Consider the following 26608-nt stretch of genomic DNA (forward strand, 5'->3'; position numbering starts at 1 on the left):
CTCCTTCATGGCATCTAGCTCATTGTAGCTGACCGAAGTGTCCACTTAGTCATACAAAGTCAAAGCATGGACACACATCTAGTATCTTGAAAAAGAAAACTTGGGCAAATAGGAAGACCATTTACTTCACAGCCCTTTGTTGGCCCGAGCTCCTAGAGCACCAAGCCATCGACATGTGAAGTCGCGAGCTGCAGCAAACATAGCGACATGTGTGCCTCATTTGCCCCTAGGCCCCCTCTAGTGGGGTCTTTTTTAAAGACCCACCAATGACCAACTTTTATAATAAGGTACTTTGGGCCCCTCCGGCCCTAAACCTTTCATTTGCCCCCAAGGCACAAATGCTAGGGGTTCTAGCACACCTAGGAGCCCAGGACCTTGCTCTTTGTTTTCCGAGGGTCCTACCCACATGCAAGGCAACATGCATGCGTCAGGAATCACACCCTCGTGACATCTAGCATACCTAGGAGCCCAGGACCTCGCTCTTTGTTTTCCCAGGGTACTGCCCACATGCATGTGCCAACAATCACACCCTCGTGATAGTTTGCACGTAGCGCTTTCTGCCAAAATGAACTTTGCAAAGCATAATTCATTCCAAGTGCCAACCTTTTGATGCTGCTTTCTAGTAGAAGAGCGCAGGCACATGAAGTCTGCTGCTCACCTATCAAAACCCCAAGGATCAGCTTGTTAAGCATCCACTCTGTTAGTTGGCGGCGAGTGAGTGTCCACCCCAAAGGGTAACCAAGATGATGCACAAGCTGCGTAGATAAGACAATTTTCCCAATCCATAAAATATGATGCTAATATTTCACATGCAGTGGTAGAAGCTTAGACTTTTAGAAATTCACTTGCAGGCCAGCTGCCAATCATTTAAAGAAAATGCATGCATGAGGCACGAAAGATCCGTTTTCGTATTCTATGAAACGAAGAAAGAATCATCAGCATATGCTTGTGCAATTAGCGATCTCTTCCATGTATCTCCAATCCATGCAATGCACCTGTAGGTAGAAGCATCAGACAAGTATATATTCATAAAACAATGCAGTAAGCGGCAGCCTTCACGCAAGGAATTTTTGATATCACTCACTATCATCTTAGCAACGGCTAATAGATGAGAGGCATGGGTGTGATGGGCACACAGATCTTTCTTGGGGACTAATTTCATCATTCCTTCTTACAGCTAGCTGGCATTTGTTGTGTTTCTCATATAATAATGCAGGTGAAATGGCATCCAAATATTGCAGAAAGAAATCCAATGTAAGACCATTCCAACCAGGGAATTTCCATTTGCCACATGATCTGATGGCATCTTTCAATTCTCTATTTTTAAAAGGAACTTCAATTTGCTTGGTTTGATGAGGGGGACAGAATTGGGATAACATGTTGAAGAAGTTCATGCCGTACATAGATTACATCTTGTGACAAAGTAACAACATTCCCAAATTGTTTAGCAAAGTAACCAAAACTGTGAGAAACAAGGAGAGCAAGAGTGAGCAAGAGAGAGAGATGAACGTAGGTCTACTCAATAGTGGACTGAAATGAAGTAAGTACAAAAGAGAGATGAGGGGTTTTGTCTAAGTGACAAAACCGTATCGTATCCACTAACCGTATCGTATCCACTAACCGTAGTTAGGGATTAGACTGTGGTTAGGGGGAAAAACCTCTATGAGGGAAAAGTGCCTCTAACCCACTTATTACATTACATTGGCCATTGCGTGGAATATGATAATAATTCTAACACCCCCTTGCAGTGCTAATGTGGTGTACAAGGTAGTGATCAATCACCAAAAGGAGATAAGTTTAGGGCACTGCGAAATGCCTCAAACTTCTCATGTGGAAGTGCTTTGGTGAAGATGTCTGCAACATTGTCATGTGTTGACACATAGATCATACTGCTCTCCCCTACATGCAACTTCTCTCTGACATGATGATAATGAACCTCAATGTGCTTCGTGCGAGCATGAAACACATAATTCTTTGCCACTGCTATAGCACTCTAGCTATCAGTGAGAATTGGAGAAGGACCCTCCAATATTAGACGAAGATCAAGGAACAAACGTGGCAGCCAAACACATTCAACTGTCATTGTGAAAGCTGCCCTGTACTCAGCTTCACATGAGGAAGTAGCCACTCTAGATTGCTTCTTGCTCAGCCAAGAAATGCAAGCTTTGCCCAAAAAGAAACAATTACCACTAGTGGACTGCCTGGTATCATAGTCTCCAGCCCAATCTGAATCAGTGTAAGCATGCATCTGCAAGTCACCCCCCCTGGAAAACATCAAGCCATAAGACTTTGTGCCTTGCAAATAACGGAAGATGCATTTTACAGCCTGTCAATGTGGTGTCTTCGAGCTGTGCATATATATGCTCACTTGAGATACTGCATACTGAATATCGGGCCGTGTATTGCACAAGTAGATGAGGCATCCAATAGCCTGGCTGTAAAGTGTGACATCCACTGATTCACCTGCATCATACATAGTAAGCTTCAGCCCTGGCTCCATGGGAGTGGCTATAGGCTTACAATCATGCATGTTGAACCTATCCAAGAGCTTCTGCGCATACTTGGATTGAGACATAACGACGCCACGCTTGTCTTGTATAAACTGGATCCCCAAATAAAAAATTAACATACCCAAATCTGTCATGTCAATTTCAGCTTTCAACTCAGCGTGTTTCCCTAGTCATCGTTTTGGGAAATATTTCTTGATCTTTGGCAGGTTTACTACAATACAGGCCCAATACTCTCTCCTTTTTCATTGGGTTAGATTCTGGGCACTATGGACTATTTGGAAGCAGAGAAAAAAGGTGGTCTTGGGGCAGCCATTGCTCCAACCTTATGAGTTTTTTATAGCATCGTTACGGCAATTTCTGTGTTTGATGCTTGTCATCATGATGACTTGGATGTATCATCTTTAGAGGTGTTTTCCCACTGCTTTTGATTTTTCAGAATAGTCTTTTCTTTAGACTATTCTCATTGTAAAAACTTTTTCTTGATATAAATACAATGGTTTCACCACCAACAAAACAAAGTGCGTGCGTGCGTGGTGGATGGACCATTAAATAAAAGAGGTAAGTGCCTATTTTGGCAAGAGTAATTAAAATGTGGTGTCATACAAGAAACAAAGAGAGCCTCCATCTTTAGAGAGAAATACCTAACAAAAGACAAAAACATTTAGGATAATAGACAATAACATTTACAACCTCCACAAGCAAACAAAAATCTTAAACCCTAAACACATTAGAAACCCTTAAGTTACTACTAACCCACACTTAAACCAAGACATCCCTTAGGACCCTTGTAGGGCCACAAAGAAAAGAATAAGGGTGGGAAGCCCTTGGATTCCTCTATCCACGAGTTTAAGGAGACCACGAGTGAATTTCTTCAATTTACCGACAAACTCTACCTCTTTTTCGTTTGTAATCTACCGAAAACTACGCGGACGAGATCGCTCAAGCAATCCATTTTGTAAAGGTCAATGTCAGCAGCCTAGCACACAAGTATGCACGTCGAGCTGGCAACTCCAACTCCAAGCCTAAAAGGCTAAGGAGACATCTTGGCCTCTTGCGAAGAAGCCTCATACTGGATTATAAGGACCAATAGATTGGAAACAAAGTTGTTCCAGAGCTGAAGGTAAAGTGGAAAGATCGCTTGGAAGAGGATAGTACTTGGGAAAGTAATGATTCCCTTGGATGCCAGTTCCCACAGTTTATGTCTTAGCCTTCTCTAAATAGGCAGAGAGAATGTTATGTTCAATGGCAATTGCTCAATGTTTGGCCCTAAGGGGCACCGATTTTTTGATCGTGCAATACAATTCACAGCACATGAACTTTTTAGGGAAATTGCTTCAACGTACATTTGAGATGGTCTAGAATCAAAATCACAATCTAGGAGATATTTTTTGGGTTTTGGCCCAAGAGGATAAATTCAATGGCACCAATATTCTTTGTGGAGTTTTATGATGAAGAATCTGCAAGTTCCAAAGATTCTTTGGGACTTTATCACAGGTGAAGATGCTCGTCCAAGGGATCCACACCTTTGCAAGGATGTAATGCTCTATGGACTTCCATGCGTATTAATGTGGGTTAATTTGTTAGTCATGTGCCTAGGGGCAAGAATGTGGCCAATAAGTTGATGAGGACCCAAAGGGACGCAGGTTAATAAATGCACAAGGATTAGTACCTAGCGAGCAGCTAGGAATAGACTCTTGATCCAAGAGAATAGTAGAAAGATACCAATGAAACAGAACGATGCAATCAGCGACGATTTTCTTCATGCAATTAGCTTTGATTTTCTTCTTCTTAGCTGGCTGAACAGAGACTCTATGCTGAGAAATCATACTCTCTCTCCCTCTCTCTCTCACATACAGCACTAGGGCACAGGACAACATGTCGGGCCGAACCCCCCCGAAGGCTTTATTGTCAAACAGAAGTACCGCATATAAGTTCAGTGTTCAGCTGTTACAAAATCCCATACGTGAAAAGAGCTCTCAGGCTCTTTCATTTGGCCACATGCCACTTGTCAAAATAACTAGCTAAATTTTAGTTACATGCCTCAAAGGGAAAAACTCTAGGGTCTTCGTAGCCCTCGATCACATGGGCACCTCCTAGCTGCTCACTGGGCTCCATAGCGCTTGGGAAATCAACCCCTCTTAGAACCTGAACCATTAATTAAAGCGCACATAGCCATGGCACCCATTAATCATAAGCGCTTTTGCATGCAAATAAACTCTAGAACAATCCTAGTCTCTGTGGGCGTCCCCACCAAGCAAACGTGTGCACATAAAATAACTAACTCTGTGGTTGACCAAAGCCAACCCTTCCAGCCGTAATTAAGGACTTTGACCAAGGACCTTAAATCCTATGAGTGTTTTCAAGTAATATCATTTATTTAAGTAATAGTTTTAATTAGAATTCATAAGTAATAGTGGAATTGATAGTTGGGAGGGTGGTAGTGGGAGAAAGGGAGAGTGGGAAAGTGGAGAAAGGGAGTGTGGGAGGGTGGTAGTGGGAGAAAGGGAGAGTGGGAGAGGGAGTGGGAATGGGGGCGGTGGGGGTGGGGGTGGGAGGATGGGAGTGGGAGTGGGAGAGGGAGTAGGAATGGGGGAGGTGGGGGTGGGAGTGGGAGAATGGGAGTGGGAGTGGGAGAGGGAGGATGGGAGTGGGAGTGGGAGAGGGAGTGGGAGTGGGAGAGGGAGTGGGAATGGGGGAGGTGGGGGTGGGAGTGGGAGAATGGGAGTGGAAGTGGGAGAGGGAGTGGGAATGGGGGAGGTGGGGGTGGGGGTGGGAGATCAAGGCGCCTTATTTAATGCTATAACTCTCCGACCGGAGTCGGTAATGATCTAGGTTGATCGGAGTCAGCCTACTTTGGCCGAAGCCAAGTCTTGTTGACCGAAGTCAACTCTTTATAGTCTGAGTTCTTTGGTTAACCGCAGTTAACCCTCTTGGCATACGCCAAGTCTTTCTAATCGTGATTAAGTATACTTAACCAAGGTTAAGTGTCTTTGACCGAAGTCAATACTTAGACCAATAAAAGATAACTTTTGAACATAATTAAATAAACGAGAGCCTCTTTAATTATGATCAAATAAATGGTCAATTGAAAGTTTGACTTTTGAGTATTTACAACTCGGTGACAATCACCATTGCACACATGAGACTAAAGTTGGGTAAACTGTGCATAAGCCTACTATGCAAGCTGTAGATGGCTAGGAGGTGATCATGTCTAAGACACCTATGCAAGTTGTAGACGGCTGGGAGGTAATCATGTCTAAGACACCTATATGTGTCTCTCACACAATGTATTTGAGTTGTAACAATTTGCTATCAGAGCAATGTTCCAATGTATTGTGTTGCAATGGTCATCCCACAATTTTGATCAAGCTGAGGCATGTTGATCATCAGAGGCTATACTTTACTAGGGAAGAGAGCTATAGAAGAGCCAAATGGACGCTAGCGACAATTAATGTGAATTGGGAAGCATGCGGTAGGGGAGCCTTCACTACTACAATAGAATGTGTATGGCTCAGGAGATTGATGGCAGGTCTTCTTGGTGGTTTACAGCCATCTACTCCCATTCGCACTGCCAATCAGGGTGCTATTGCAATGGCACCTGTGTTTCATGCTCGCACAAAACAATTGAAATACATTATAAGAGAGATCAGTTTGATCTATTGCCCACCAAATCATATTGCAGATCTTGCAACCAAGGCTCTACCCAGGGGAAAAGTTTGAAGCTTTCCACAAAGCTTTGGGCTTACTTCTGTTTGGTACATGAGATCACACCTTGTACTTCACTTTTTCTCTTATCTAAGGTTTTTCCTTGTAACCATAGTTAGTGGTTGAGTTTAAGGGTGTGTGGGTTCTAACCCTAGTTTGGATTGCCAAAGGATTTTGTCATGTTGACAACCCTTCTACTCGTTTTGTTCTTCATTGTTGCAACACCTGATCTCATTTCCTTCACTCTCATTTTCTCCACTCTCAACCCGCTCCCAATTTCTCACACATATGACCAGCAAATGTTGTTGAATTCCAAATCAATTGCAGGGATTTGCAACTAATAGCTGCCAATACATATGATTGGGGAGCTTTATAGGCTTGATGTGGAGCATCTAGTATAAATTTCTTTGGGAGTGCCGAATTCTCCTATGAGTGGACTTTGACATCTAATTTCGGCCTGTCAATTACGGAAGATTGCTGTCTTGCCTAATCATCAAATAACTAGGGAATGTGGACCACTTTAAGTTTATGTGAGAGAAGTTCTTGGAAAGTTGCACCTCTAATACTTTCCAAACGACCGCTCATTACAAGCCACACAAAAAATGCAGCCTGTGCATAGCTACACGTGTGAAGCCATCAATACTTATGGAGGGGCCACATAGCTGTCATTTTAACAAAGACGTTTTCCTATCTCACAACTGAGTTTAAAGTCTTGGCTGAAAGACAACAGGTTGCTGACTCAAACAACTCAGAAGTTGAGAAAACGTGAGTATGCATCAGCAGTGTTCAAGCCATATTAAAAAGCATGCGGTCACGCATCAGATGCTCCGTGAAACCTCTGAAAAGAAATGTTTCACTCATGGAAATGCTCTTCGACTTTCCCTGCCCCTCCCCCAAAAATAACAAAACAAAACAAAACAAAGCCTTAACAAAGTCTTGCATGCTCCACAATTATGTAATATACATAACCATAGGGAGCCTCTACTAGACATATCCATATTTGTTGTACTTTAAAGCTTATACACACATCTATACTATTGTACTAGAATTTGAATGTGTGTCTATGTGCCAATTGACACTCTCTCAACAACACAGAACCTGCCACAAATACTCTAGCTCGTCAAGTAAAATAAGCCTAGACACATTTTTATGAGGGATGGCATTGTAGAAGAGAGAAAAATGGAAGACAAATCAACCAAATTACTAAAATGATTTTGAAGGTTTGTGAGGTTTACTCCTTTGAAGCACCATAATACATGTTTGTAGAGAACAAGACAATTTTACACAACCCAAAGATTACTTACCATCACAATGTCTCCTGGATCCACCTGCACAAACAATTCAAGCCATGTGTAATACCTTGAGCACTAAAATAAACAATCCCACATACCTCTCTCTCTCTCTCTCCCTCTCTCTCTCTCTCTCTCTCTCTCTCTCTCTCTCTCTCTAAAGCTGTCACATATATATGATCTCACTGTCCATCCCCCCTCACTAGGCGCTAACCAATCCTGTCTGACTTTCAACATCTCGGCCCCCATGCCGGCCACAAGATAGAGTAAACCAGCCCCACTCGGGTCCAAGTGCATTTTGACCATGCCCTTGATACAATATACATGAGTCGCCTATTGCATGAGCTACCAAACTCCCTCGGGGACTATGCAGACCTTGCCCATGCTTCATATACTCTAGTATTGGTGATTCAGGATGCCGAAGTCAGATTCGAGGCACGGTGCACATTGGATATTGTGCCAAGTGACTTGCCAGAAGAGACAAGTTTTCCCTCACATCGAGTGGATGAGATTATCAAATCTTTTTTACCTTTGCATGGGGGCTCCTTTCTAAAGGTAAGTCACCAATTCCTATCACTCATCCAAGGGTCTGGCACACATATGCAACCTTGCTCTACGATGTCTCGATACAGGCACCACCGGACTTGTCCTCTTTACCTAGACCCACCACGTCCTCCTTGTTCACAACCGCAAAGAATGTACGGGCTGCACTACACCAGCTCCACAACCAGAAAGCCATGGACCATGAGGGATTGAGGACTAAATATTTTGCACATGGGCATGAGATATTGGCTATGATCCTAGCGCAAATGTTTAATCATGCGGTATGTCATGACTTTCCTTCTGCTTGGAGCACTATACTATTGTACCGATACACAAAACAGGAGACCCTATGGATATGGGGAACTGACGAATGTTCATAATAGGCCACACGTTGGCCAAGATATATGGATCGGTGCTAGAGCAAGAGATCACATGGGCAGTAGGCAGGTTTTCAACAGCTGCATTCCAACCTTTACCACATGCTCACCTTACAGGCAATCATTGAGGCGGCGAGATCCAGATCCCAGAAATTCTATGATTGCTTCACAAAATTTTGGAAAGCTTTTGACACAATCCCACGAGCCCACCTGATACAAAGACTTCTTGAGATGCAGATACAAGTAGTCATGATCTGGGGGGTGATGAATCTGTATGAATCTGTCAGAGGGAGGGTACGTGCACCTGGAGGTCTATCAAATCGGGTTGAGAGCAGAAGTAAGGATGCCCACTCTCTCCGACACTCTTTGGGCTTTACATTAATGAGATTACGAGTTTCATCGATCGCCTAGGAGGAGAGGGCTTCTTGCTTGCAAACTTGATGATACAGATCCTGGTATACGCGGATGACATAGTTCTTATTTCCTCTTTTGTGGCAAGCCTACAGCGGCATCTTGAGGCTCTACAGGTGTTTCACACACACACACACACACACACTTTTCTTTTTTTTTTAATATTTGAGCCATTATATTACAAAAAAAAGCTATCCCACAAAGGGAGAGCTATAATACATCAAGAGAAAATCTCACTGTAGGACAAATATACATCATGATCAAAGACACGAGATTGCAAGCAATCAAAAAGCGATTGCTGCAAAGAGTGTCTGAAGAAAGAGAAAGTGGAAAAAACAGGATCACCAAAGACCCTATGATTACGATCCTTCCAAAGAGTCCAGAGTGCCCAGTACCGAACCCAAACAAAAAAGAAATCAAACTCTTGTCTGGGTGGATGTACACACACACACTTTTTTTTTTGGTGAAATCTTTGATTGATTATATTATATGAGTAGCAAACTCAAAATAAGGTGCTACAATTACATCAACTGAAAATTTTAGTATATGCCAAAAAGACCTCATGATCTATGCAGCGGGTCTGCAAGCAATCAAAGAAAGATTGCTGCAGAGAACGCCTAAAAAAGCCAAACAGAGAGAAAGTAAGATCACCAAATACTTTACAATTTCTATATGTCCATAAAGTCCATAGTGCCCAGTAGCGAACCCAAACGAAGAAAAGATGAAACTCCGATCTGAATGGATGAAACCCAAATAGCCAGAAGAACTTCCCAAACGGAACAGATGGGAATCTCGCTCGCAGGCATTGTCGAAGCAGATCAAAAAACTCACGAGAGCACGGACAATGCCAAAACAAGTAAGACACAGTCTCCGAAGAAGCAAAACATCTGTGGCAAAGTGCAGGAGTAATGTGTCGATGAGCAATAGCTGTCCAGATGGAAACACTCCCAAAAGAACTCGCCAAAAGAAAACATGTTGCTGAAGCGGTACTTTATAGGCCTAAAGTTGCTGTAATCTTTTCCTCCACCACTTGGTTGGGCGATGCATTCGCCGAACAGAATCAGGCAAAAGGATTTTATACAATGCAGGTACAGTAATCTGAGATAGTCTCAAAGGACGAGAAGAGGACCCTGGAGAAGTCAAAGTCCAATCTTCCAGCTGGTCTCGGAGTTTCAAAGGAGGAATCAGAACAAAAGGCGAAAGCATAGAAGTAATTTGTCGCCATAAAGGACGATAATGAGAGCCCAATCCATATGTAGTGGCTGCTAGAGAAAAGGGAAGCACATTACCAGCATCATCTATAACATCAGCAACCGAGGTGATGCCTTTAAACGAGACAAAGTAGGTACGTCGAGGTTCCTGTAAAGCCAAGGGAGGCTGAAAGTCTTTCGACCAGTGAATGCTTTCAGCTCTCAAAGAATTCCCAAGCAAAGATTGCCGTCCATTCCATTCCAGATGAGAAAGAACATGCTTCCAATCAAGAAGCAAGCGGGAGACAAAAGGGCAGCCAAGCAAAGTGCCATTAGTGCAGCCAAAAAAGAAATCCCAGTGATCGAGTTGCCAATGACCAAACGCAGAAATACTGATATGAGTGATATGAGTGACCAGAATCCTAATCATAACCTTGCAAAAATTGCAGCAACATTTTTCCCCTGTGGGCAAGAATATGCACATGAATATCCGTGATGTTCAATCCACCATGAATCTTGGGAGAACAAATGTGATGTGCATCGAAAGCAGCCTGAAACTTTTTCTGCCATCTTTGGATCACCAAAAGATTTCCCATAAAGACAGACATGAAAGATGTAAGATTTGCCTTAGTGAACACGATCAATGGCAAGTAAATTTGAATATATGCCACAAGGATATATGTGTGTGTGTGTGTGTGTGTACATCTGCACTGTGTATACATAGAATAGTGAAGATGTACACACACACACATTTGACAGTTAACCCAGGCACTTAATACTTCTACGACATAGTTTTCCTTACCAAGGGGAGCCAATGGAGATAGTATGGACATACATCTAGATGATTAGCTAAGAGCAGGGACAGCCAAGCCTAGTATACACGCATCTCCAAATGGTTTCAATGTCACGGCATTCAGCTAGATCACCTCCTGTAACCGGCCTTCAAAGAACTAGAGGGCAGTAATCTTCATCTACTCAATCATAAACCTCATAAACAGCCACAATGTAAGCTTCAGTCACGTCAACCACTTAACAATACTCAGAAACAAACTTCAGTAACAACAATAGGGAGGAATGCCCCTGCTCAGTGAAACCAGTACACAATGCCTTGGCGCCCCTTTCGATATTTATTTAATGCTTTTGAATGGAAAAGCTTACACCAGGGGTTCACCCCTGCACTGTTCTTCTCTGCAAATCCTCTATCTGTCTTCTGAGCATCTAATCCAAGTGCACCACTAGAATACCAATAGCAAGGCAATCTTAGGCATCCATTTCTGAACTGACCCACATGAAAGGCATTTAGGCATCCAATCCTCTAGCAAACTGTGCTCAAAGCATCCTCAGGGCTTTCACATGTATCCACACTATCCTTAGTCCTTTTCCAAGAACACCCTTGCCTCTTGGCGCTTGCTAGAACCTGAGAGAGACCCGAAAGGGCAGAAAAACACCACATATGCACTGCAAAATGCTCCAAAGCAAGAAATGCAAACAAAAGGAAGCCCAAATCCAACTACCCACTGTCCGTGGCAGAGGGGCAAGCTCAATCCTCGCGCCTATCCCCTTACCACGTTCCCAGCAAGGTGCAGGTGACTTCCAACTTCACGGAGATGATAGAAAATGAAGAAAGAGAGTGGAGGGGTCAAGAAATAGGCTGGAGGACACCGGCTTGCAGATCTGCCCCACAGCGACCTCGGTATTTGTGCCTCAAAAAACGCACCCTAGCAGCCCGTACAGCAGCCTCGAAGACTGTCTCTCAATCCATACAGTCCGAACAGCTGTACAGGCTGCAAAAAATGCTTTGTACCCTGCCTTGAAATCCGTGCCAACAATCGTACACAACCTCGAGATGCAAGCCTGCAACAAGGCTGCCTCGAAAAGCATGCAAGAGATGGAAGAGCAGCCAAAGCAGCAGCAAGACCCTGAAAAATGCAACGAAAACTGAAGAGGGAGCTTCTGCAAGGCTTGCCAACCTCTAGGAGGGTGAGGGGAGAGAGATGGTAGGTGGTAGAAGGGCATGCACCTGCATGCATGAAAAATTGGCCCTTCATTAAAGCTCTAACCCACCTGACCAAGGACAACGTTGATTGTCCTTGGGCCCAACTTTTAGGCCCCTCTCTAGTGCCTATGCCTTGCCCCTAGGACCTAGTGGTGCACCTAGATTTTTCTCCTAAGGACTTCTAGGAAGTGTGCACTTCCTCTAGCCAGTCCCTCACGGCCAAACCATCACTAGACTTAACCACAGTTAACCCTTGGTTAAGCACGGGCTGAGTTACATTAAACTTTTCACATCCCTCTGACATACCCTCCTCTTAAAACAACGACCTACCCAGGTTGCTGCTGAAATTTACAGACAAATAAAGAAAATAGGCAAAAATAGCCCATACAAGAATATACATCGTCGGTAAAATACAACCTCGCAATGAATGTATGGTGTAGGAGATCGTGCAAGTCCAGCCATAGATCAATGCATCCTCTGTGGGGAGTGTCTAGAACACTCATCATGGAGACCTCACAGCAGAAATATTGTCAACAAGCGGTATCTTGGGTGAGACAATCGGTACTACCAAGCGATCTCCAGATACATGAGCAATATGAATCATGGAAGGGGAGGTGCTCCAGATCTTTGCTCTAATGAACCTGTATGAGCCTGCACCGCAATGGGCTCAAGCTGAAATGGATCCAGGTAGAACTGCAAAATCTGAGGTGACTCTGCCAGATCACCCCTCCTCCATCACCTTCACATCCACTGCAGGATAGTTCTGAACTTCATCAGGTAGCAACGGGAAACTCTGCCTTTTAGTTTTCTTTCCATGTGTGCCAAAATTTGTTTCGGAACAAAAATTTCATCCAACTCTTCAACCTTGGGCAGATCCTCATGAAGCAGGTCAACAGGCACATCACCATGGAAAGGCTTCAACAAACTCACATGAAAGGCATTGTGTATGGTCCAAGTTGTAGGTAACTTCAGTCTGTAAGCAACATCATTAATCCTTTCAAAAACCTAGGAAGGACCATAGTACCTCATCTACAGCTTTGTGTACACTTTGTCCTTGCCTTTCATCTTCCTACGTCGTGCTTTCTGAAAACGCAGCAGCACCCAATCGCCCTCTTTCAAGAGTACCTCGTAGTGATGCTTGTCTGTTGCCCATTTGAAGGGCTGTTTTGACCTTCTGATAAGAAACATCCAAACTTTCCACAAATCTGTCCGCTTGGAAAATCTTCTCTTTCGTATGCAGAATGGGAGGTACCTTCCGTTCTCCTGCCACAATTTCGAAGGGTGCTTTCCTTGTGGATGAATGAAAAGTGTTGTATGCAAATTCAACAAGTGGCAGAAATTGCTCCCATTTCGATTGTTGATCTGAAACATAGCACTTGAGAAGATCAAGGGCAGTGGAGTTGGCTTCTTCTGACTGCCCATCAAATTCACGATGGAAAAAGGATGAGAATTCAACGTGGTATCCATATTCTCAAAGATACCCCTCCAAAAAAGACCCATCATCCGCAGGTCTCAATCACTAACAATTGATTGAGGCATCCCGTGATGTTTGAACACATGAGACATAAAAAGTATCGCCATCTAGTCTGCTGTAATCTTCTTCCGTACATGAATAAAATGGGGCTGCTTGCTGAATCTGCAAATAATGGTCCATATCCCATCATGTCCCGATAGTGTACGAGGAAGATCAAAGATAAAATCCATGGCAATGCTCTACCAGGATCGATCGCGAATAGGTAGAGGCTACAGAAGTCCAGCCGACTTCTGCCTGTCATATTTCACCTTCTTGCAGGTGATGCATCTCCTGACATATGCCTCAACATCCTTCCTCAATTATGGCCAAAAGAAATAGTTCTCCACATCTTTGATGGTGGCATCAATGCCTCTGTGTCCTGCATAGGGTGAAGTATGACTCTCAACACTTTGGACCTCAACTGTTTCGTAACACACAGTCTGCCATGCATCATCAAAAATCCGTCTTTGAGAGTATAGTGCTCATGCCTCTGCCCATCAGCCAACTAATCATAAATACATGAAAAATCAACATCATGGGCATATTGATCCTTCATGGCATCAAGCTCATCATGATATGCAATGGTCACGGCTGAAACTTGCGGCTTAACAGACACTGCAACTGGGGTGGACTTTCGTGAGAGAGCATCTGCAACAACATTCTTCTTCCCAGGCACATGCACAATCTGAAAATGAAACATAGAAAAGAAATTTGCCCACCTCATATGCTTTTCAGACAACTTTCTCTGAGAGAGAAAGTACCGCAAGGACTAGTCATCAATTTGAACATGAAAATCAGCACCCAAAAGATAATGCTCCAGGTCGAAAGAGCCAACATCTCTTTCTCATAGATGCCAAAATTCATTTCAACGTCTTAGAGCACTCTACTCTCATATGCCACCACTCTACCATCCTGCATAAGTACCCCTCCTACGTTGTTCCCGCATGCATTTGCTTGGACAGCGAAGGGTTTGCGAAAATCTAGCAAAATAATCACAGGATCTGAGCAAAGTTTCTCCTTCAGTAGGTCAAAAGCTGCAATTTCTTTGGAACCCCATCTGAAGGTGACCTCTTTCTTCTATAAGGCATGTAATGGAGATGTAATCTCTGCAAAATACCGAATGAACCTCCTGTAGTACGAGCACAAGCTTAGAAAGCTACGTACTTCATGTATGTTCTTCAAGTGTGGCCAATTCTTAATGGCTTCTACCTTGGCGGGGTCCATCCTAACTCAATACTTGGAAACAATGTGCCTGAGAAAATGGATCTCATGCATGAAAAAATCACTTTTCTTGGCATTGACAAGCAACTTATGCTTCCGAAGCTCCTCAAAAAGAATTGCCCAATGCTTCTTATATAAGTTCACCCTCGTCCTGACAGAACACGAGCACTTCCTCTAGCCAGTCCCTCACGGCCCAACCATTACTAGACTTAACCACGGTTAACCCTGGGTTAAGCGAGCTATATTAGAGTTTTCACGTCCCCGTGACACCTATCCCCCTTTCAGTATAGTTTGGACTCCCCATCCCTCCAAATCCAACGAATAAGATCAATCGTATCATACGGTTCGACCTACTCCATTTATACACATCACAGACTTGGGGAGGGCACCAGGAGGTCCCTACCAAGATCCAATTTTACCAAGACCACTCTTGAGAGTATCAAAGGATGGACTGATCATCAGGCCCCAGTATCTGGAGGACAGACGGATTACCCATGGGCTGAGGATTGCCATAGAACATATGCGGGTTACCCATGTGATGAGGATTGCCATAGAGCAAATGCGGGTCTCGTTTCACCAGCTGAGGATCGAGGCAGGGATGGTTGCAGGCACACGTATAGAGCAACAGACTTGCGGGCTATGCACACTTGCAGCAGTGGAGACAGAGGAGCACTACCTATGCACTTGCCCTACGTATTAGGATGTTACCATTGCTTCTTCCAAGAGGGGCATGAGTTCAGTCCACTCTCCCGTTTGATCCATTTCCATGACTAGATGTGTGTTGGCCTCTTTCTGATGGAGATGGGTGAAATAGGGAGACCACATTACACCAGACAGACAACAGGAGGAGACAGTACCATAAGGTACTGACCAGGCGCAAAGACACGTCAATGATTCTTATGCCTTTGGGACACATAGGAGTAGAGGACGAGGAGATAAGTAGGCAACACAAGGGCAGCTTGGGTCAGTGAGCAGAGACAATGCAGAGTAGCGGAGTAGGCACCATAGAGCACAACCAAAGCACGCACCATAGAGACCCAACCCATCTTTGCTCTACTCAGAGGAGATCGACAGACCCGAGGTGTCACCCTTGATGTTGCTCACTGTATCAAAGATCATGAAGACCACGCCGCCCGCAATGGCGAGAGACAGCTCCACAGCTACAGATACGCAACATCTTTGCGTCTCATCGGAGGGACACCATGACTCCCGGATATGTCCTTGGAGCTTTTGCACTACCTATTGGAGTCTCTTAAGAGCCTCAGAGAGAGTTCTTCTGAGTTTCTTCGTTTTGCACTACCTATTGGAGTCTCTTCAGAGCCTCAGAGAAAGTTCTTCAAAGTTTCTTCGTTTTGAGTTTTTTTTTTTTTTTTAAATAAGAGTGGGGAGGGGGGGGATCATTAGCTTCTCAGCAAGGGCCGTAGTGTATCCTTAGCTTCAGCCCATGTCGGCTTGTATGAGTTATTTTTCTATTTGTACTCGTCTAATAGGCCCATGAGGCCTCTCTCTCTCTCTCTCACCCGCTCAGCCTCTCCGCCTCAGCCTCCCTCACCCGCTCAACCAGCAGCAGCCGCCAACAGCCTCTCTCACTAGCCCCTCCGCTCAGCCTCTCCCGTTAGCCCCTCCGCTCAACCTCTCCACCTCAGCCTCCCTCACCCGCTCAGCCTCTATCCCTCAACCTCCCTCACCCGCTAAACCAGCAGCAGCCAGCAGTCGCCGCCACCAAAAGCCACCGTCCGCCTCAGCAAGGGACACGTAACCCCAGGGTTTGGGCTGAGACCCAAAACCCAACCCTGGGGGTTAGTTACAATAAGGGGCGCCTGAATATATGCAGGCCACTATGGATGGGGATGCCAAGACACCTGTGGCCTCCCCCAAGATCAAGACACTTGTCTCAACCCCGAAAAAAGCACTATATTCCTCCGTTGCAGCTCTCCCCTCGCCTCCCCCCTATGTGTTTGCAAAGACGCCGTCCCCATATGCAAAGAATTATCTACAGAAGAAGAGCATGGTAAGCATGATAGACCCACAAGAGCATATTTATTACTTACAGCAGGAAATCCGTGAGCTCAAGCTCAAACTTGCAGCTTTAGAGAGGAAAACAGATGCATGGGAAGCACAAGGAAAACGGGAAATTATTCACGAGGTACTGCAGATGCACAATATGTAAAGCACTATTATCTAACTTCTACTGCAGATCACGGGAGTAGCACCATGAATAACCACCCAGCCAAATCTTGCTGAGACTCACTAGCAGACAGAGATCTTCGTTACCAAAATCGACGTGAATAATCCTCTTCTCTTCTCTCACTAGCCTCAGCAAGCCCCAATTCCCTAGAAAGATCTAGATGCCACATGTCATCCATATAGGGCCTTCCTGATGCAACATTTCACCCCTCTCTTGGGATGCATTAAATTCCTTGCCCCTAGGCACAATCTTTGCACTAGGCCCTTGGCCTTAGATCTACCTAGTCTGGTGCTATCAGCCCTCACCTAGGACCTTGACATTAAATCCCTCCCGATCATTTACATGAAGCGCAAACACATATATTACAGAGATAGATCCATTAAGGAAAATGTCGACTGATTCTTCCGAGGTCATGCTACCTCGGCTAGAGCGTAACATTCCTTCCCTCTTCAGACATCAGCGTCCTCGATGATAAAATCCAGGATTCTTGTTGGTTTGCGCCTTGCAATATCCTCTATCTCCTGAAACAAAACCACACCTTCGATTAGTGAGTCACCTGTATGTAAAAATTTCTTTAAGCGCGAAACATGAAAAACCGGGTGCACCTTACACCCCTGTGGCAATTCCAATTTATAGGCTACACTGCCTATTCTCTTTAGAATCAACCACGGCCCACAGTATCGAGGTGATAACTTAGCACACTCTCTTGAAGTCAACGACTTCGAGTGCGAAGGAACTCTGAGAAAAACTTTTTCTCCTTCCTTAAATACCCTTATAGACCGGTTTTCATACACCTTGGCTCTATCCATAGCTTGGCGGATATTAGCTCTCGCAAGTGCTAGCATCTCCCGCATTACAAAGTTCGCGGCACTAGGCACTTTCCGAGGTACTCCAACTATAGTTGGATTGGCTGGTCTATAATCATAGTTCAGCTCAAACGGACTGAACCCGGTAGCGGAATGTTTTATATCATTGTAGGCAAACTCCAACAATGGCAACCACTTGTCCCACGTATGTTGCCTCAATGACACATATGCCCTTAGCATATCCTCTAAAGTCTGGTTGACTCTCTCCGTCTCACCATCCGTCTCAGGATGATCCCCACTACTCATTCCCAACTCAGTCCTCAGTGCCTCAAATACCGCCGTCCAAAAATGACCGGTAAATCTGACATCTCGGTCTGACACTATGGATCTAGGCAATCCATGCAGACGACATATATGTCTGATAAACAAATCCGCCACTTGCGGGGCACTAACAGACTCTCTAGTCGGAATGAAGTGAGCCATCTTGGTTAGACGATCAACCACTACAAGGATAGAATCATACCCTCCTTGCGTTGCAGGCAGCCCTACAATAAAGTCCATGGAAATGCTCCGGGTGGCTTCACCCGCTCGGCCTTACTTACCTGACATGAGAAACATCGTGTCACATATTCATGAATATGCTTTTTCATCTTAACTCCTGGATGTCCCGCACACGGGCTATCATGGCATTGTCGAATGACTCTCTGCCTGAGATCATTCTGACTAGGTACTACAACCTTGCTATTTCTAACTAGCATACCATCCCTTATGGCATATCTTGCATAAGTTTGGCCTTTTCTGGATGTCAGGTCATCCTTTTCATTTTCCCCGAGTTTTAACACATGAGCCTTAGGCCATAAGCTCTGGACAAACTCGTCCACTTTTTGAGTTTCTCTTATCTCGGTCATTAGAGCACTCTCTAATACCGTGAAACTCAGGTTGTGCACAATGCGAGACAACGCATCAGCAACCTTATTGTCTTTTCCTCTTCGGTACCGAATCGTTAGATTAAACTCCTGCATGAGCTCTACCCACCTAGCTTGGCGGCCCCTCAAGTCAGGCTGTTTACAAAAATGTTTCAGAGTATCATGATCCACATCCACATAAAACTCTGAACCATACAGATAATGCCTCCATGTTTTCAAAGCATGGATGACAGCATACAACTCTAATTCATGAGTTGGCCAATTCCTTTGAGAGGGAGAAAGCTTCTTGCTTTCAAAGACTACTGGCCTTCCCTCTTGAAGGAGAACTACTCCTACCGCAATGCCACTTGCATCGGTTTCTAGGAACAAGGGTTTCTGGGGATCAACTATTTTTAACACCGGTCCGATGACCACCGCTTGTTTTATGGTGTTAAAACTTTCTTGTTGATTCTGTCCCCAAATAAAAGGTACTTTATCTGAGGTCAGATCAGTCAATGGCGATACTATTCCGGAATATCCTTTGATATGCCTTCTATAAAACTGGACAAATCCCAAGAATGATCGCAACGCGGTCAGACTCTGAGGGATTGGCCAAGTTAGTATCGCAGCCACTTTCTTCGGATCCATTTCTACCCCCTGTGGAGTAATTATGAACCCTAAATATTCAAGCCTAACCATACACAGTATAGTTTTCTTTTTATTTACATAAAGACTGGCTTTCCTCAAAGTACTGAACACTATTCTTAAGTGTTCACGATGCTCAGTAATACTTTTACTGAATATCAGGATATCGTCAATAAAATGTACTACGAACTTTCCGATATACGGACGTAGTAAATCGTTCATAAGCATGACGAAGGTCGCTGGAGCATTGGTAAGTCCGAAGGGCATTACCAAAAACTCATAATGACCAAACCTACTTCTGAAAGCGGTTTTATGCACATCCTCGGCTCTAATCCGGATCTGATGGTAGCCACACTTAAGATCTATCTTGCTGAAAATCACGGCTCCATGTAATGCATCTAGCAAATCATCAATCCGAGCCATCGGATACCTGTGCTTAACAGTGATATTATTCAATGCTCTGTAATCTATACAGAGGCGAAACGTATCATCCTTTTTCTTCTTTAATATCACTGGCGAAGCAAAAGGTGAGAAACTTGGTTGAATCTGCCCCAACTTGAGGTATTCTTCCAGTTGTCTATGCACCTCCGCCTCTTCAGTAAAACTCATTCTATAGGGAGGTCTATTTACAGGTTCTACCCCCGGGATCAGTTCAATCTTATGCTGAACTTTCCGCTCTGGGACTTCCCTGCATCTCCACGTCGCACTCTGAGATCACCATCTCAGCCATCCGACGATCTTTGTTACGTGGACAATCCTTCCACTGGTGAGGTTGAAGGCAACCAAAACATAAGCCCTCTCTCCTTGCTTTTTCCCTTTGTTCTGGGTTCAAGGGAGACTTAGACCAAGCCCGGGCTGCCATTGGGGTTACTTTCCTTTTCACTCCAATGGTGGTACTTGCTTTAGGAGTTTCAGCCGGTTTCGCCTGCTTGGCTTGACCACTCGGCTGAGAACCACTCCCTCTGCTAGTCCACTTCTTCTTAAACCCAGATTTCTTCGGATACCCATACTGGGTTCCGACCTGTGCAAACCCACTTGGCTTGCTGCCCTTGGCATCCTCGTAGTTCAGGGCTATAGCTATTGCATCATCCAGCGTGTTCGCATACTTAGCCCGAACTTCCATTTTTATTCGATCATTCAATCCAAATATGAAATCTTTCACTTGGATTGATTGAGGCAGGGGTTCGTCAACCTTCATTACACTCTCTCGAAACTTATCAGTGTATTCTACCACTGATAAATTTCTCTGACGAAGGTTCCTATATTGATCCCAAGCTCGGGATGCTTCGTCAGGAGGTAAGAAGTGTTTCCTGAACTCTCTTTTAAACCCTTCCCAGGTAGTGGATGCTATACCATCTTTTTGTTGTTTAATCCACCACCGATCCGCTGCCTCACTAAACATGTGGGTGGCCTCACGGATCTTCTTGATGTCATTTCTGATTTCACAAATGGCGAACGCCTCGTCCCATTTGTGTAACCAGGTCTCAATGACATCGGAGCTACGGTCGTTCATTCGACCAGAATACTTTTCCGGTCTGTAATTTGCAATATTTGGCACTTTAGCCTTCCTAGGCTCGACCGTATGGACACTAGACTCCAGTTCCATTGGAACCTTTCCCTTCTCTTCTCGAGAAGGTCTGGCAGACATACTCTGTATCGCTCTCCTAAGTTCGGATTGCCCTGCATTGGCCTGTAATTGCTGCGCTAACAACTGTTGCAAGGCATCCTCTAGCAATGCAATCCTGCCAGATAAAGTGTGAACTACTGGGCACGATCCCTGCTGGGTCGGCCGGACTCCTGATTCACCAGGGTCCCTCCTGGAAGCCCCTTCTTCTGCTTCCATTCCGTTCTATGGGTGGTTTGCTTTGTTTTGATTTGGGGTTTTTTTTTTAAATAATACCACCACTAGCCAACTGTATTTACAAGTTGACACAATTCAGTGTACCAACCATCTGACACAATTCCCTATACTAGGGAATTCCTGCAATTCGACATGCACACTAACTGGGCATTTGACACAAGCATATAACCAAATACCACTTTCCCTATACTAGGAAAATTTCTGCAAGTTAACTCAGACTGAAGTACACAGGCATCTGCACAGGCATAATCTGTCCCTATAGCATCGTAAACTGTAAGCTCTTATGCAAGCGGAGCATCAACAAACTAAATCAAGAAAAGAAAACACAGAATTGACAGAAGTCACAGAGAGCCCCCTGGTCTATGAACTCGCTCCCCCAGTTTGATCCCCAGGATATTCACGAATACAGATGTCCATGAAGCCTGCTCTCTGATCAAAATCTGTCTGAGGGAATCAAGCTGTCACGGGTCGAGGTAGCCAGATATCCCGAAGCCTGTAGGCCCTATGCCTTTGTGCTTCAACCACTTCGCTAGTCTGTCAACCAGCCTTTCCTGCGCTCTGCGACAACCTTGCGTAGGCCAATTCGTAAGCCAGCGCCGATCGAACCCACAACAGTCACTTCGTTTGTCGCGTGAAGGTCACGAAACCTTCGCCTGTTTCCCCGTTGGGCGTCACGCGCAGCAAGTTGCACAGCAAGTTCGTTTCCTCGACTTCACTTTCGTGTTGCAGGCCTCCCCGTTCTTGAGTGATTGCCTGTGCATCAGTAAGCGGCTTACCTAAGATGAATGAAGCTGGTGGCCAAAGAGTCCGTAGTCGAACACTCTGTCGGTGCGTCGCCCATGCACAGAGCTCGCTGGTCTATTCCATGACCACGTCATATATCACGCCCACACATTTGCTGTCACACCTGCGCTCCAGCAACGGCTCGGATTGATCATGCGATACACGGATTAGATCATCCTTGCGCGAACCTTGCGCTCCATCGCTTCATCACTTCACGTTCCGTCACCAGCAGCCTTCGCAGGTTTCGTCGTAGATCACGAATCCCCTTTCATCCTCTAGCCTGGATCTGATACCAAATGTAGCACTATTATCTAACTTCTACTGCAGATCACGGGAGCAGCACCATGAATAACCTCCCAGCCAAATCTTGCTGAGACTCACTAGCAGACAGAGATCTTCGTTACCAAAATCGACGTGAATAATCCTCTTCTCTTCTCTCACTAGCCTCAGCAAGCCCCAATTCCCTCGATAGATCTAGATGCCACATGTCATCCATATAGGGCCTTCCTGATGCAACATTTCACCCCTCTCTTGGGATGCATTAAATTCCTTGCCCCTAGGCACAATCTTTGCACTAGGCCCTTGGCCTTAGATCTACCTAGTCTGGTGCTATCAGCCCTCACCTAGGACCTTGACATTAAATCCCTCCCGATCATTTACATGAAGCGCAAACACATATATTACAGAGATAGATCCATTAAGGGAAATGTCGACTGATTCTTCCGAGGTCATGCTACCTCGGCTAGAGCATAACACAATACAGCAGCACCCACACCACAGATGGTGACTAAAGTCAAGGACCTGGTCACAAATCAGCTCCAATAAGTAAAACAGGAAATTACAGTGAGATTGGACACTAAAGTTAAGACATCAGATGTGTATGAAGAAGTACAAGAACAGGAAAAGAGGGTGGCTAATACACGACTTGTATGCATAGGGGGCTACCAAAGGGCTGGTTTGGAGGAACTCCAAAGGAAAAACTGGAAAATATCATGGAAAGAACCCCACAACTAGAATGGGATGCTGAAGATGTAATAGGTGTCTTACAGGAGGGGACACAAGCCAAAGTATGCTTCTAGAACAAGATGAAAAGAAGCAAGATTCTTAAGCAAACCAATAAGCTGAAAGGCACTAAAATATGGATAGCGGAGGAGCTCAATGAAGGGTCTCAAGAAGACTTTAATACAAAAGTGCTGCAGGTAAGAGCCCATAAATCTTTTGCTAAATGCAAGGGGAGGAGCATACGAATGCCCTGCAATCACTGGTATGACAAGCAATGCAAAAATGCAAACAAAGTCGGAAAAAAACCAGTACAACTGAGAAAGAGGACAAAGCTCGAGGTGGTAAGAAACAAAAAAGATTTTTCTCAAGAGCAAACAGCTTGAGAGTTTTGAGGAGCTAAAACAAAACCCAAAAAGTGTTTTTAGAAGCTACATGGGAGTAAACCCCAGGAAAGGAAAGCATCTTGGAAAGACATGATATACTTTGTGAAAGAACTCTACGAAAGAGATGGAGAAGAGTGAGTAAACTATTGGGTGCGGGTAGCAATATAATGGAGATGAAATTTCAAGGGAGCAACCAACAAGCTTGGGGAACTTAAGTGTACTTGCAAAATGGATAATGAGTGACGTACAATGTGGTGGTCACATGACCCAAGTACACACAAGCGTACTAGGTGGACTAATTGTCCCACCTAGACCAAGTGGACTAAATGTCCGAGGTGGCCAATAAGCGCCACACCAATCACTAAAAGTAGCAACAAACCCCCCTCCATCATCTGGCTGAAGTATCCTAGATATGTCTCAAACATATATGGAAGCTATATCATGGTTGCACATATTTGTCCGTAATGGATATAAGCAACCTATGATAGTATAAGGAAGCAGAATCACATAACAAATGGACCAAGAGTAAAGTAATAGTGCGCACCTCAATGTGCTTAATACACCCATGAAAGACATGATTATGCACAACGCACAAAGCACTCTGGCTGTAGTATGGATCATGGTAGAAGATGCATGGTTGACATCAAAGACCTGCAAGTAACTTGTGAGGCCAAACACACTCTACAGTGGTTGTGAAGGCAGCCCTGTACTCAGCTTTACAACTCGAAGTAGCAGCTGTAGGTGGCTTCTTGCTGAACCAAGAAATGTATGAAGAGCCAAGCATAAAATAGTTGCCACTGTGAGACACACGGGTGATGTCACAACCAGGCCAATCACTATCCATGAAATCATGCATAACTAGTGAAGACTTATCATCATATAATAGTCCCAAATGTTGCGTGCCTTTCAAGTATCAGAAGACATGTCGCACTGCCTGCCAATGCTATGTACAAGGCTTAAGCATGAAACTGCTTAACTAAGAGGCTACATAGTGCACATCAAACCTCACCTTTTTTCGGCCAGCAAACCTGATTTTCAGAACCTTCAACCTCAAATCCTAGAGGTTAGCTGACGTAGACCTCTTCAGGTAGATCACCATGAAGGGAAGCTTTCTTTATGTCAAGCAATGCCTATGTGATGGAGGTAGTCAAAAAGCCGAGCAGCTTGAAGCGAGCCAATCAAAAAGGCGAGCCGCCAGAAGCAAGCCAAGACCAAGTTGCCCTGGCTAATAGTGAACTATTTAAGTCCTCCATCATCGAGGACCAATGCATCCTCTGTTCTTTTTCTTGGGTATCATTTCTTCCTCAAATTTTGTGTTACTGCTTCGGAATGATCCAAAAACCATTTGTACTCCATTCCAACGATATTTTCTTTGGTCCCTTAATCGAATTGAGGAAGGAAGACATCTATTAGTGAACAATGTTGTTTATGTTTATCTTGTGTGCTATGTATGGCTATGGCATCAGCTACCTTGGACTGATCCTAGTTGGTTGAGGCATTTTCAAGTTTCATGCTTCTCTCTAGTCCTTGCACTAGTAACTTCTTAATTTGAAGAATGCTCTTTGCACTAGTAACTTCAAGTTTCCCCCTTTTCTCTACTCCTTGCACTAGTAACTTCTCATTTGGGAGCATGCTCTTTGCACGTTTTTGGACCATGTGTTAACACACACTCCAAAAGCATGCAAAGAGAATGCTTTTGGAGAATAAAATAGTTCACAGTGCATGATTTGGGGATTCGAAATCCAAAATTCTAAATACGAGGTTTTTAAAAATACATAATTACAGGGGTGTAGCATTTTGTGACCCTTGAAAATTAAAATAGGAGTTTTTCTTACTTTAGTTTATAAGATTTAGAGGTTTTTGAATTTTATATTTAGAGATAAAAGTGTGTGTGTGTGTGTGCACGCGCGCACGCGTGTGTGTGTGTGTGCGTGTACGGTGTGTGTAGGTGTAGTGTGTGTGTGTCTGGATCGAGTGAGCGTGAGCGCTTGGAGAGAGAGGCAATCCGGTCCTGAGAGCCCCGTACAGCTCCCCCGTCTGCCCGTACACCTGTACGGCTGCCGTACAGGTACCGTACGTCAGTACGAACAGCCCGTACGACCATACTGCTCCTTCTGCACATCTTTGCGTGATCTCGCTCCAACCCTGCGTGTGTGTGCGTCGCTATCGTTTCCTCTTTCCATAACTTTACTTTTATGCATCCGTACACTTCCGTACATCTCAGTCAGTTCGCCTTCCGTCAACATCATCGTCTCTCGCTAGTAATCTCTGCACCATCCTCGTCCGTACGTCTGTACCGCCACCGTACGGCGACCGTACGTTTTTCGTACTTTTCCGTACAAACCTAGCCCTCCCGTATAGTCTGAATCTTTTTGGGGTTTCCTTTCCCTTTTTTTCCCTAGCTGGTCTTCCGCCAACTCCTACCTATCCCTTTGCTCTCTCCTTACTAGTTATACAATTCCTCTTCTCTCTTGTGGGCTTCCTCTAATTTTCCTTTGGGACTATTTTTTTGGCTTTCGCCACCCTCTTACAGGTACTTCATCCTCAAGCTCCTTTTCTTACCAAGTCATGGCAGAGTATTCATATGAAAAAACATTTCAAAAGGAGCGCTCGGCTCCCTGCAAGAAGCAAAAGCAGGTTGAGGGTCAGCATGGCCCGATGCATGACACACTTGAGGCTCAACTAGTATATGATGTAATGCATGAAGGATTTGCAGATACGAGAAAAGATTGGAAAGACGCGGTTCCCTCAGTTGGCCTCATGGTTGAGGTCGATGAAATTGTGGATCCAGTCAGAGAGTATGCCAAGAATGCAGTTATATTATTCTTTCCAAACCGGATGCCACCTGCTGCAGAGATAGGCAACTGGCTGACACGCACATTGGCTGGCTCTTTTGTTCGTAAAGTACACTATGCAGCCAGGGGCTTTTTCGAGGTTATCATGGTGGATGAGATCCGCAGACAAATGCTTTTGGAACATTCACCTCTCTTTTTTGGGCAGCAAATGGTGCATGTCTTGCCATGGTCTCCCACAAGGGACTTTCAGGCTTTAATCAGACACAGATGCCCAGTCTGGGTTGAAGTCGTTGATTTCCCCCAATGCATGGCGTCACTTTTGCCTAAAATTGCAGCCTCTTTAGGTAAAGTGGTCTGCCCACCACGGCCAAATGGCAATTCAAACAGATTTTGCATTCCCTGGGATACTGATAATCCCACACCGGACTCTTATTCAGTCATGGTGAATAATGTGAACATGGGGAGTGCATTTTATAAACTCAAAT

The 26608-nt window shown here is 44.6% G+C and overlaps 1 protein-coding gene across 4 annotated transcripts in view; it reads right to left on the minus strand.

Annotated features, from left to right (window-relative positions):
- LOC147880760 (defective in cullin neddylation protein) overlaps nucleotides 1-26608 on the minus strand; it is a 122633-nt gene that overhangs the window by 46107 nt on the left and 49918 nt on the right. For 3 of the 4 annotated variants that reach the window (XM_087371201.1, XM_087371202.1, XM_087371200.1), the window contains exon 5: nucleotides 7520-7543. The exons of the other annotated variant lie outside the window; for it this stretch is intronic. In XM_087371201.1, coding sequence (XP_087227327.1) covers nucleotides 7520-7543 — 24 coding nt within the window. The remainder of the gene's footprint in view (nucleotides 1-7519; nucleotides 7544-26608) is intronic. 4 annotated transcript variants of the gene reach the window in all.

This window comes from Dipteris shenzhenensis, chromosome 32 (genome assembly GCF_047967505.1).
Source record: "Dipteris shenzhenensis isolate YYH24624 ecotype China chromosome 32, Dip_SZ_1.0, whole genome shotgun sequence".
NCBI classification, from domain to species: Eukaryota; Viridiplantae; Streptophyta; class Polypodiopsida; order Gleicheniales; family Dipteridaceae; genus Dipteris; species Dipteris shenzhenensis.